The sequence below is a fragment of the Narcine bancroftii genome, chromosome 3 (genome assembly GCF_036971445.1).
Source record: "Narcine bancroftii isolate sNarBan1 chromosome 3, sNarBan1.hap1, whole genome shotgun sequence".
Classification (NCBI taxonomy): Eukaryota; Metazoa; Chordata; class Chondrichthyes; order Torpediniformes; family Narcinidae; genus Narcine; species Narcine bancroftii.
Window position 1 is genome coordinate 274,124,342 of NC_091471.1, and position 13,666 is coordinate 274,138,007.

Below are 13,666 nucleotides of genomic sequence, written 5' to 3' on the forward strand. Positions count from 1 at the left end.
GTACATTGAACCTAAACAAAAATTATTTAATACTTCCCAGCTAACACTATTTTAATTATATTCAGACACCTAACAATAATTCCAAGTTTTCACAAAATCAGTAAGGAAATAGCCATTTAGACCAGAGTTCCCAGCTGGCTACTTACAATTCAAAAAAAAATTTAGACATACACTACAGTAACAGGCCACTTCAGCACATAAGTCTGTGTCGCCCAATTTACACCCAATTATCCTACACCCCGGGTACATTTCAAACAGTGGAGGAAACTTGAGGCCCCAGGGAAAACCCACGTGGACACAGGGAGAAGGGACAAACTCCTTACAGATAGGGCAGGATTCGAACCCAAGTCCCGATTGCTGGCTTTGTAAAGGTGTTGCGCTAACTGCTACGCCAACTGTGCCACCCTGTAATAGCTGTTACTGTTACCCCCCCCCCTTACCACCATGGGTGGCACAGTTTGTGTGACTGTCTGAAAGGAGTTTCTATGTTCTTCCTGTGTGTGTGCTTTCCTCCGTGTGCTCTGGTTTCCTTCCACCGTTCATGCACAGATGTTGTAGGTTAATTGGCATATGGAGGGGCACGGGCTGGTGGTCAGAAGGGCCTGTTATAATGCTGCATGTCTAAATTTAATTTAAAACAAGCAGTCAGAATTGCTACTGCCACTTTATACACAAAGTCCCAGGCTACAAAAATAATTTTTTAAAAATCACAGCAATTCATAAGTGAAAAAAATCAACACGAAAATCCACTACGATTAACTAATTCCTGTTGGAAACAATACAGAAAAAGAAATTCAACTTCGCTCTAAGGTCGGTCTTCAAAGAAAAAGTTTCCATTCAGTATTACTGCACACAAATAACAATAAATCAAACAGCGAGCCCAAAGGCAACTATCAACCAAGATTAACTAAAACTAGAATCCAAAGTAAGTGGAAAAACTGGGAGAGAATATTTAAATAGACTATGTAAAAATACTTCTCCAAATATCAGCTATTTGTACATAACTCAACATGGAATAAAGCTACAGAATTTTAACAAGCATGGATAATGGAAGTGTAGCATCCAAAACCATTCACAATGCATTATTTGACTAACACAACATACATAGAAGACATAAAAAGTGCTGCTTGCATGTACATCCAAGTTATTTTACAACATTCATGTGGGTTGCAATACAAATCACAATTACAAAGAAATTAACCTACAAGCACATTTAATTCATGTAAAACCAGTTTTAGCTTCTGGGGCATTTTAAAGTAATTCTTTTATCTTTTATATACTGTATATGTCAGCGAATAGGACAATACTCAAAACTTAAAAATGTCACCTCAAAAATCAGGGGTTGTCTTATAAGCCAGATCTAAAATCCAAACCTTGACACCACTGCCATCTTCCCATCTATATTCAATCCCTCCAGCTCCAATGCAATTGCCCCGTTCAGGCTAACTTCCTCATGCTGACAGCATGGCTCACCTCCATGCAAATGGAGACAAGGAAAAGGACGCCTACAATTTTCTCTATGTAATTTTGTAGAAGAGATGAAAATACTCCATATAACCACTTACAGCACAGAACAGGCCAGTTCGGCCCTACTAGTCCATGCCGCAGCAAATCCCCACCCTCCTAGTCCCACTGACCAGCACCTGATCCATACCCCTCTAGTCCCCTCCTATCCATATAATGATCCAGTCTTTCCTTAAATGTAACCAATGATCCCGCCTCGACCACGTCTGCCGGAAGCTCATTCCACATCCCCATCACCCTCTGCGTAAAGAAATTTCCCCTCATGTTCCCCTTATAATTTTCCCCCTTCAATCTTAAACCATGTCCTCTAGTTTGAATCTCCCACTTTCTTAATTGAAAAAGCCTATCCACATTTACTGTCTGTCCCTTTTAAAATCTTAAACACCTCTATCAAGTCCCCTCTCAATCTTCTACGCTCCAGATAAAAAAGCCCCAGTCTGCACAACCTTTCCCTGCAACTCAAACCTTGAAATCCTGTCAACATTCTTGTGAACCTTCTCTGTACTCTCTCTATTTTGTTTATATCTTTCCTATAATTTGGTGACCAAAACTGTACACAGTACTCCAAATATGGCCTCACCAATGCCTTGTACAATTTCATCATAACCTCCCTACTCTTGAATTCAAAGATTTTGTATGGGATTGTATTTAAATAAACTCTGCACACGTAGAGGGGTATTGCCAGTTCAGCGGCTAACCTGCGCATGTCCTGAAGTCTCAGTGCTCCCCCGCAGGGTCTATCTGGCCAGTCCGACTGCTTTATTTTAAAATAAACAAATAAAATTTAAACCTTTACAGGGTAATTTGATACTAAAATATTTTGACAGCATTACTCCATTGGTCAATGGAAAGTGATAAGTGCTAATCTGGGTCGTCCTATGCAAAGGGTATAGCTCAAAACCTACATTTTAGGTGGAAATCTGGGGTTGTCATACGCTGACATATAGGGTACCTGGTGAAATGGAACAGACTTATCTTTTACCAAAAAAAAGCAGGTAACTAGAGTATAGCAACTTTCTTGATTAATTACATCGTACCTGAAGTGCCAATTGTTCTCAGCTAGAAGTTCATTTAGCAACAACAAAAAGGTATGCAACATTTGTATCAACTTAATAGTATTAATGAGCAAACTAGTTCAAATGTGAAGTCAGACGTACCACACTGGTATTCGCCTTCTATCACTGGACATTCGTGAAGTCATTTGTTTCATTCTGCAAGATGAAAAAAAAAATATATATTTGGATGATTGCAACAATTTGGCAACACAACCTTTTCCAAGGCAGGGATCTAATTACATTAACATGGTAATTATTAATGTTTTTAATAAACATTTTTTCGGAATCACGAGCAAATCAATCCTATTTAAAGATACATCTAACAGTGCAATGTTCAATTTCTTCCCCCCACCCAAGAGAGTAATGTTTTCGATTACTCCCTTTGTTACAGAATACAGCAAGCAGTTTAATGAACAAAAGATCAGGAAATGAAGCATTATAACAAGCTTTGCTGTGGTTTTCAATTTAAGAGTTGGATTCTTCTAGAGAACTAATCCAATAAATAAATGAAATTTTGCAAGCACATAATTTCAGAATTGTTTTGAATGAAGTCAATGTAAACTGCCCATGAGATTTAAAATAAGTTACCTCAAATCTAGGGCTATATCCACATTTGCATTTAGCCATGTACTGTTTTCATCTCAGGTTTCATTGAAGGTGGTACAGCACTTCGTTCTCCAAGGCCATTTCTTTCCAAATGCTAGCAAAGATCCTTAGAAGTTGTGAATTGTTATAAAGATCTTTAATGGACTTGGAACACCTTCCTGAACAACTGACTGCACAAAATTTAAATTGCCCAATTGTTTTCTCTCAATAAAATTTTTGAACTGTTGCATCACAGTATCTCTGATAATACTCAACCTAATGCAGACCATTTTGCTCTTAGTACCTAGTCTTACCATGTTATACTTGCAGCATATTTCAGGATAGGGATGTTCCATTTTGTTATCAATTAACTCCTTGGGTCTCAACGTTAATGCAAAGCCACCAGGCCTTTGAGGAACACAAGATGGGAGGCTTTTAAAAAAAAAAAAGTGCAAGTTTCTTTCTGGAATTTTGTCAAATGGTATTAACAAATTTGGCAATAGTACATGTCTCCACTTCAAAATTTAACCCCCCCCCCCCAAAAATGAAGCAGTTAAGTGTGCAGCACTGCAAACACGTTTAAAGCTTATGTGCATTTAAAAATAAATGCTCAGGAATAAGAGTTAAGAGAAACATTCACAGATCCATTAAGCACCAGAACTGGCAATGACCTTGTGCATGGAAGACAGAAGAGAAAGTGAGCAACTGTTGTGAAGGGACAGATGAGAGGTTAGTGCAGATAGATTATTTAATACTGCACTTTAACACTTTATGATATTCTACAGGAAAGGCAAGGCGACGCATCTAGAACTCGATAGGAAATTTGTTCATTTAGTTTTGTTGTCAAGATTAAGTGGAGAAATGGCTCTGAATTTGCAAGTGAACAGAAATACTTGAAATTACTGCCGACTCCAGGGTCAATTCCTAAAATCCCCACGCCCCCCTGCAGTTTAAATTCTATAATGATCTTTCCCCCCCACTGCATTTCCCAATAGAGTGCAATAGTTACTTCCTTCCTATACTTTCTACTATATACCATTCCGCAAGAATCCAACTACAGGAAAATCAGCGTTATGAGTCAAGTTTTTCTTTTAATGAGGCTTCGTGAAGCCCATTCCAGTACAAAAGGTCAACTCTAAACCACTTGAACATACAACACAAAAAGTCATTTCCAATATATCTCATCCAGTACATGTCCATCTTATAAAGATACATTGCTCAGAACTTCATTTGTTAATTTTGAAGAATCTGGAACATGATTAAAGTTGTTTACAGTGTACAGAACTCTTGAAACTACTGAAAGATGCACACATGTCCAATTACGTAAAAAAAATGAAGCCATTTCTCTTCAGCAGTATCAAGGCGGTTTGAGGCAGGCAATATCTTCTGTTCCCATGCTGTTTTCCTACCTTGCTACCCTAAAGGAACGTTTCAAATGACAACGTTTACAAGAATAAATGGCTATAAAAGCCTTCATTTTGAAATAAAGACCACAGCTTGTTCAGCTTCTATAAAACATCAGTTTGCTTACCATAAAGAAGACTGAGAACACACTGATAACCCCTTTTGCAAATATTTTTTTGCCCACCAGAATTGCAGTCAACTCCACAACTTCAATTTCAGAAATAGCTAAACTTTCTGGGAAGTGTTTCAAGTGATGTTAACTTAAATAAACTGATCTAAACTAAAATGAAAACCTTGTATTATTGCTAAAACAAAATAGTGAGGGCTATGTCAAGTGCCTGAGAATGCTGACGTTTGTTAGATTGTTTAATTCCAAAATTACTGAGACAACACTTAAGTGTGCATCCTCATGTTAGAAGCTGTCAGGCTGTGATTAACAAGGCCAAACTGAAATACTACAAGATATGAGAATACAAGTACACAATGCGATTCCACGAAGCTCCGAAAATCTTTATAAATACAGCCATAGGAAGGACGATCTTGAGTCAAGAAGATTTATTTATTCGTTGTGTGTAGCTGAGAACAAGAAGCAGGTACAATTTAAAGACTGCAACAGTAATCATAGCTCTTCTTCCTACTTTTAATTAGTGGTATGGACTGGTGATCACAGTTTAGTACTATTGGTGTACATTAGATTATCTGAAGCATAATGCAACAGTGAAAATTAAAACATTTGCACTCATGTCAGTGTAAATGGAACATGTATGGAAGACAGCAAGGAACTGGTTATTATAATCTGTAATAAATTATGTCCAATGATCTGCCTTGAAATCTTTGAAAATTTAAAACAGCTGCTTCTTTGATTTCATTTCAAAATGGTTTGACACTAAAACGGATTCTTAAACAGCAGGGAAGTCCTTTGCTGTCACTTGGATAGCTGAAAAGTATATCCCGTGCAGAGCAATAGGCAAGCTCTGCCAATATTTTGATGCAACAAAATGCATTAAGTTAGGGCAAGTTTGCTATCACGGTTTAGTGTACTGCTGTCATTCACCTATAGAACGTGGCAGCAAAGATGTAGTACTGACAAAGAACTGGTTCTTTTACCAAATTGAACAGAACTTCAAGGACAGAACCCACCAATAGTAGATCTTTCTGTCCCCAGAGATGCACTGTTGACTGGAATAATAGGAAAAATGATGCACAGCAGTCTATTATTTATGACTTTCAGTTTTCAGGTCAAGGATAAATGACCCCCATTATTTTGGGTAATACGATCATGCAAGTGAATTATTTGTTGGTATTTCACATTACAATTTCCCCCTAAAGTCAATCAAGTTAACTGCCCTTTCAAAAAATTCTAAAGACAACCCCGGGTGACTAGTTCACTTCTATTTTTAACAGCACCTACCTTAACTGTCATAACTGTCTCTGTAAGAGCCACCACCGCCATAGCTCCCTTGACTCCTAGGAATAAAAATATCCCTGTAGTGTTTTCCAGATCATTTAACAGCACATAACTAACCGTGAAAATGCATCATCTAAACATAAATATAGACATTTGATAAAGAAACAATTTTACCTATCTCTGTTATAATAATCTCTTGATCCTGAGTAACCACTTCTTGAATCATAGCGAGCCACATACCCTCGGTCTCCACCACCTGAGTAAGAATTCAATTGAATAGGTGAGTACATTCAAAGAACGAGAATAATTCAAACACATTAAATGCTATCATCTATTAGAAGTTTTCAGTGCACCGGGAGAAAACAGGGTGGCCAATCATTTAAGTGTTGAATCTAACAAAAGTAAATGGCAATCATGAAAATCAATTTAACTTCCACCAGAACTGGAAATTGAAGTGGATAAATGAGAGATTGAATTTAAGAGCAACTGCACAGGGTTCTGGTGCGATCGCATCTGGAGTACTGCGTGAAGTTCTGGTCTCGTTACTTAAGAGTGTACTGGCTTTGGAGGAGGTTCAACAAGTTGATTCCAGGAATTATGGGTTTGCCAATGAGAGATTGAATTGTCTAGGACCGTACTTGTTGAAATTTAGAAGAATGAAAGGGGATCGTATAGAAGCATACAGAATTATGAAAGGCATAGATAAAAATAAAGGTAAGCAAGTTATTTACATTGCTAGGGGAGACCAGAACTAAGGGATATAGGCCTCGATTCAAGATAGTAAATTTAGGACAAAGAATGTGGAAGAACTGCTTTGCCCAGAGGGTGGTGAATCTATGGAGTTTGCTGTTCATTGAAGCAGTGGAGGCTACCTCTGTAAATACTGTACACAGTACAACTTCTGTTGTCCAAAATCCTCAGTTATCCAAAACAAAATTTTTTGGACCCGGAAATGACATCTGTTTTTGGATAATGGGGGATTTCAGAAAAATCAGAAATCCTCATTTATCTGAAAAATTCAGGTTGAAATTATTTCATTTTGCCTCCAAAACATTTTGGATAAATGAGGATATCTGAAACAATCAGAAACCCTCAGTTGTCCAAATTTATTTTTGGAGCCAAAATGACATCGTCGGTTAAAATTTTTTTGGAAAAACCCCCGAATAGAATTTAGAGTTTTTGGTGTTGGATTTATCTTTTTGTTCAGGTTGTTTTTTTGGTGAGAATTAAACATTATTTCACACTTTAAAAAGCCTTCCCTTGTTTGTCATTGTTTCAACACTGTTACAAATGATTTGCTGTTGCTACTGGGCCATTTTTTTTTAAATGACCAGTTATTCAAAAACATTGTTCATCCGAAATAGGCCCGGCCCTGACCATTTCAGACAATCAGAGTTGTACTGTACTTAAGATAAGGTTGGATAGATTTCTACATAGTAAAGGAATTGCAGGATATGGGGAAAAAAGGCAGGGAGGTGGAGATGAGCTCATCATAGAATCAGCAATGTAACAGTTTACAGCTGGGAAACAGGCCATATTGGCCCTTCGAGTCCACAGCTGTTCACTTGAACAACTCCACTAGTTCCCCCCTCCCACTTTCCACCCATATCCTTCCAACCCCCTCACATCCATGTACACATCCAACCTTCTCTAAATGACAGAAAGGACCCTGCTGCAACTATCTCTTCTGGAAGATCATTCCATTCTGCTCACTGAATAGTGAAGCAGGCTCAAAAGGACTGGATGGCCTACTCCTACTCCCATTTCTTATGCTCTACAAACCGTTAAATCAAGTTACATACCTCTAGAAAACCCACGTGCTCTACGTCCAGACCCACCACGGAAAAATCCACGGCTGCTCGCATTTCCTCCCCTGTAACCTCGGGAACGGTCACCAGAAGATTTTCCAGCTTGATCCACCCTAATCTGACGCCCATCAATAGACTGAGTTTGAAGAACATCACAAGTTATGGTTTTAGGAATTGGTTTCATTGTTAAATATAAAGCTTCAACTAGTATACTGTTGCGCCCCCCCCGCCACAATTTTCTATTCTAGAAATACAGTTCAGCATTCAGCCTTCACATCATATTCCAACCAATAAGCTACATCTAATTTTTAATTTCTATTGAATTGTGGATGCTATTAGAAGTGAACCATGGAACTCAAATTTAGATTTCAAAAACTGTACCATCAAGTGTCAAAGATGCTTCATGGGATTTACAAAAAAAAGTTCCCCTTAAATCAAAAGATGGAGAGAAAAACAAATTCCAGGACCAAAGAACTGAAGATACAGTAGACAATGAACTGGAGTCATACATAATAGCAGAGCTATACATTGAGAATTGATTTAATAACTTCCACCATAACTGGAATCTGAAGTAAATTAACAAATTGAAGGAGATACAAAATCAGATTCAGGCTAATGTGACCACAAATAAAAACCGAAGCATATTAAAACTGCAAAAAAAAATGAAGAGGTACAGGCAGAGATTAAAGAAAGCAATTTTAATGGTGCATATTGGTTTGGAAAATGTCTCAAGAGCAGTGCAATTGAGATCACCTCAGGAAGATCCTGGATAGATCCCCAACTACCTTTCATGTGATTGGTGCCAAAAAAAATGATTCCAATAATTAAGCAGAAATGTTCCAGTACACCTCATCTATGCCCAAGAGACAGCAAGGTCTGCTTTATACAAAGACCAGTACCTCTCAGTAAGCTTCACCAGTTAGTCATGCTCAGCTCTCTCGAATTTCCCTCTTGAATTTCTTCTGTGTAAACAAGACCAGTTCAAGGGAGACACTTAAAGATGAACAAATTTACAGTACAAAACGTACCTTCCCATTCATAGCTAACATAGCATCCTTAGCATCATCTGGATTTTCAAAGGTGACGAAACCAAAACCCCTCGATCTCTGTGTCTCCCGATCTTTAATTACAATAACTAAAGCAGGCAAGCAAAAAAAAAGAGATTACCAAAAGCTGCCTCAAACCAACAAGACAAAAATGTTTTACAGTAACAGGAAACTCACTCCATTTTATTTTCATACCAAACAGATCACCCTGGGCTTTTATGCATGACTGAAGTGCATACAAATGTAGAAGTCCCATTGAAATCAGTGGGCCAGGTTTCTACAGGAGGACTCGCTTCCAACATTTCCCAGCAGGAGAAAATGCAGCTACAGCACAGCTAATGGGGCTGGGAATGTCACGGTCAGGTTGGAGAGAAGCCCAGCTAACAGGTCAGGGGCAGCAGGGAGAAAGGAGGAGGGGGGGCCTGAAACCCAGCTAACAGGTCATGGGCAGCAGGGAGAAGGAGGGAGGGCTGAAGCCCAGCTAACAGGACAGGGGCAGCAGGGAAAAGGAGGGGGGACTGAAGCCCAGCTAACAGGACATGGGCAACAGGGAGAAGGAGGGGGGCTGAAGCCCAGCTAACAGGGCAGGGGCAGCAGGGAGAAAGGAGGGGGGGGGGGCCTGAAACCCAGCTAACAGGTCATGGGCAGCAGGGAGAAGAAGGGGGGCTGAAGCCCAGCTAACAGGACAGGGGCAGCAGGGAAAAGGAGGGGGGCTGAAACACAGCTAACAGAACATGGGCAGCAGGGAGAAAGGAGGGGGAGGGGGGGGCTGAAGCCCAGCTAACAGGACATGGGCAGCAGGGAGAAGGAGGGGGGCTGAAGCCCAGCTAATAGGACAGAGGCAGTAGGAAAAAGGAGGGGGACTGAAGCCCAGCTAACAGGGCAGGGGCCGCAGCTGAGGGGGGGCTGAAGCCCAGCTAATAGGACTGGGGCAGCAGGGAGGAGGGGGGGCTGAAGCACAGCTAAACAGGGAAGGGGCAGCAGGGAGAAAGGGGGGCTGAAGCCAGCTAACAGGGCAGGGGCCGCAGGGAGGAGGAGGAGGGGTGAAGCCCAGCTAACAGGACAGGGGCGGCAGGGAGCAGGAGGTGGGGGCTGCTTCTATTTGCGGCGGCTAACGGTAAGCACCCACCTTCAGAGATCTGCCCATATTTGGAGAAGACGGATTCCAGCGACTGCTCGTTCGTGTCGAAGTTGAGCCCCCCAACAAAAAGCTTGCCTTCGTCCGACATTCTGCTTCACCTGGGTTGGTGGGGAGGGAGGGGTGGAAGACAGAGCATCGGATGAGCGGCGGAACAAAGGCTCGGGAGGCGCCCCCCCCCCCCCCCCTTTCCCTGCCGAGCTTCCGCCGCACTGCGGCAGGATCCGGGTCTCGGCGCCACGGGGGGGCATTGGCCTCCCCCCCCCCTGCACCCCCGGAGGCCGGCCCGTGGGGTTTGTACGGATATCGGGTGGGGGGTCGGCCCGTTACAGGGAAGATGGGGGAGGGGGGCACCAGTCACTCACAACACGGGCAACCACCGTCAACCGCGACCTCCAGCTCGGCAATGCGAGAGCGCGCCCCGATACCGCCCACTATTTGTAGGCGCTGCTGCCCCCTCCTCCTCCCCCCCTCACTCTGCGCATGCTCCAGCCGCTGGCAACATCCCCCGCTGCAGGAGCCGCCTGCAGCAGCTCGGAGGTTCGACGTGGGGCAACGGGAGTCAGGTTCACCGCACATTTGTCCCAAGCCCGTTCTGTTCAAAAACAATCCGAAATCGCCTGGGGTTTGATAAGGAAGCAGGGAGGCGGACACCTTACTTGGAAAGAGAGTGGGCAGGTATTGACACCAAGAACGTGCTAAATATAAATGGCCAGGGCTCTATTGCACCGGATTAGTCCGATGGCGACTCCTGCCTGTTGTTCCCTGTACTCCAAAATTGTTAGCAACAAGATATTTTAATGGCTCATTAAATATCACTACCTTTTCGTCTAAATTTCAGTTCTGATACTCAAGACAATTGGCATGCATGGCAACGTCCTTCATTTTAAAGTTTTGAGCCACAGAGCTATTGAGAAATTTAAGATATGGATTCAACGATGCGTTCAAATTCTACTGGAAAATATGCATTCCAAGTTACTGGTTCAGGTCCGCCAAAGGAAAAGAACCAATAGTCTTGCATCATTAGGTAAACACTGAGCATCTGCTCAAGACCATCAGCTCCATCCATCTCCTCACCCCAAATCACACACCACTATTGCTCACCTGGGAAAACCTTTGCGACACCCGCAGAAAGCAAATCTTGAGACTGTCATGACAATCCAAAAAAATATCATTGTTTACTCTTAGGATTTCTTTCTGCAACGTCTAGGACGGACGTTGGTTGCTTAATGAACCCTTTGTCAGTTCAGCTTATGATACCTAGCAGATCTGATTAAAAAAGCAACACCAAAACCCATACAAGGGCGTTAATTCTACAATAGTATTAAAATCAAATTTAATTCAAAATTGAATATTTAATTACAAATTTATTTCAAAAGACCACTCAACTGAAAAAAATTCACTGAGCACTTTATAGCTCTATTCCTGAATGAATAAACATTAACCCAGCTTCTTTCAGCTTTGCTTTAAACTTTTTTCTTGTCACCTTTCAATCTAACAAGGCAAACAGCAGGATAAAATAAAAGCTTGCAATTTAGTGCCAGAAATCAAAAACCCTGCAGGAAATAAAAACTAGTTTTCCGTTTGGAAAAAAAAACCCCAAAACATTGCACATGTAAGATTCTATGCACTTGCAGAATATTTCCCATACTTTGTTAATTAGGGGTTATACATTAAAATCTTAAAACCATCCTGAAATCCTTAACTAGTAAATTAGTATCAGGCTAGTTACATACTTCCAATGCTTCATTTTACAAATTCATATTCATTTTTACAATTGTAAACTATCCATGTATGCATGAGGTCTGAAACTATTGAACTATGCACACACATGAAACATTATCTTGTGATAATTTAAATTTTTGTTTCCAGTATCAACTCAAGTCTATTCAACGGAAAGACCATGATTTTAAAAAAATGTTGGTGCATCCTGCTTCTATCATTTTCAAGCTTCAAAAACCCAGTTCACCAACAAAGAATTAAGCAACCCAGGATGAGCATCTCCATCCTCAATGGAATAGCTGAGCAACAAATGCAAAACAAGGCAGGAAAATTTGCAACCTCCTTGAATCATCAAACTTGAAACCACATTTACCATGGAAACAGGTTTAAAGAAAATTCAACTCTGTCACATCAATAAAAATCCATGTTCAATTACAAACATAATGGACCTTAACATTAGTGAAGACATCTTCCAATCAATTACATCAAGGGAAATTATCCCAGTACAACTCAAACCTGACAATTTAATTTAGACATTCCGCACAGTAAAAGGCCCTTCCCAAATACCCTACAACCTGTATACATTTTGAAGGGTGGGAGGAAACTGAAGCATCCAGGGAAAACCCATGCAGACTCCTTAAGCAGCAATGGATTCGAATCCCGGTTCCTGGCACTGTAATAACATTGTGCTTACAGTTACTTTATAAAATCTTGCATAAACAAGAGACAAAGGAAAATCAAATTCCACTAATCTATTACTGCTTTGCCTATTCCCATTCTTGTTTTTATCTCTAACATCCCCCCACTTTCCAGTGGTTTCTCATCTCTCCACCTTTTCTGTTCAATCACCTGTCTCTCCCTAGCTTCTCCCACCACCCCCCCGCCCCCCACTTCGATATCGTGGATATCACTTCTTACTTTACTGTCAATGAAGGGTTCTCAGCAGAAATTTTGACTGAACATTTCTATCTATGGAGACCCTCTTTGTTCATCAAATTTAATCTTAATTACACCTAGCTCTCCAATCTTGCACACCATTTAAAAATATTGATCTTAAATGATAAGACTACACAGTGGTGGAAAGTTTACTACGGCAGCTGCATAGAGACTGTAACCAGAGTTCATTCCCACAATTAATAGAATTTCCAGTCTCCCTGAACATCAAAAATTCCCCATTCTCTGATCACCTCTCAAGACATACCAGCAGATTAATGAAGTAGGTAAGCAACTGGGAAATTGGAGTTAATTGGCAGGTAAACAATAATAGAATTCAGGGAAATGGGACACACAAGAAAGAGACAATAGATCAAATAGCTTTAAAAGATTGAGAAAACATGGAAAGGCTGCATTAGCAACCAAGGAAATACGACAAAAGAAAAATCTCAAAACAGTCATGTAACATACATTAAGAGTGCAACCCAACCCATTTGTCACCGAGGAAAAGGACTGCCTTTTTGAATACAAATACCAAAGGAATGTCACTTTCAGAAAACCAGTTTGTTACATATACTAATTTTTATCTAAATTGAGACCACCAAGGTATTTGATTATGCAATACTCATGTATGTTCAACGAGATAGACAACAGACTCGTCAAGGCAAATAGCGCCTTTGGAAGACTACACAAGTCTGGAAAAACAACCAACTGAAAAACCTCACAAAGATTAGTGAATACAGAGCCGTTGTCATACCCACACTCCTGTTCAGCTCTGAATCATGGGTCCTTTACCAGCATCACCTACGGCTCCTAGAACGCTTCCACCAGCGTTGTCTCCGCTCCATCCTCAACATTCACTGGAGCGACTTCATCTCCAACATCGAAGTACTCGAGATGGCAGAGGCCGACAGCATCGAATCCACGCTGCTGAAGATCAAACTGCGCTGGGTAGGTCACGTCTCCAGAATGGAGGACCATCGCCTTCCCAAGATCGTGTTCTATGGCGAGCTCTCCACTGGCCACCGAGACAGAGGTGCACC

General features: G+C 41.0%; 1 protein-coding gene across 4 annotated transcripts; it reads right to left on the reverse strand.

Annotated features, from left to right (window-relative positions):
• Positions 1 to 3,508: 3,508 nt before the first annotated feature.
• LOC138758789 (cold-inducible RNA-binding protein-like) lies at positions 3,509 to 10,432 on the reverse strand. Of its 4 annotated transcripts, none has more exons than XM_069928177.1 (7): positions 10,334 to 10,432; positions 9,960 to 10,069; positions 8,813 to 8,919; positions 7,779 to 7,920; positions 6,151 to 6,232; positions 5,980 to 6,032; positions 3,509 to 3,596 (listed from the first exon to the last, which is right to left on the reverse strand). In XM_069928177.1, the coding sequence occupies exons 2-6, from the start codon at positions 10,057 to 10,059 to the stop codon at positions 5,981 to 5,983; spliced, it is 483 nt and encodes a 160-aa protein (XP_069784278.1). In that variant the 5' UTR covers positions 10,060 to 10,069; positions 10,334 to 10,432; the 3' UTR covers positions 3,509 to 3,596; position 5,980. The 4 variants fall into 4 exon arrangements, with proteins under 4 accessions (XP_069784278.1, XP_069784276.1, XP_069784277.1 ...); XM_069928175.1 differs by having other exon boundaries at positions 5,980 to 6,035; XM_069928176.1 differs by lacking the exon at positions 3,509 to 3,596 and adding an exon at positions 4,236 to 5,144.
• Between the last annotated feature and the right edge of the window lie 3,234 nt (positions 10,433 to 13,666).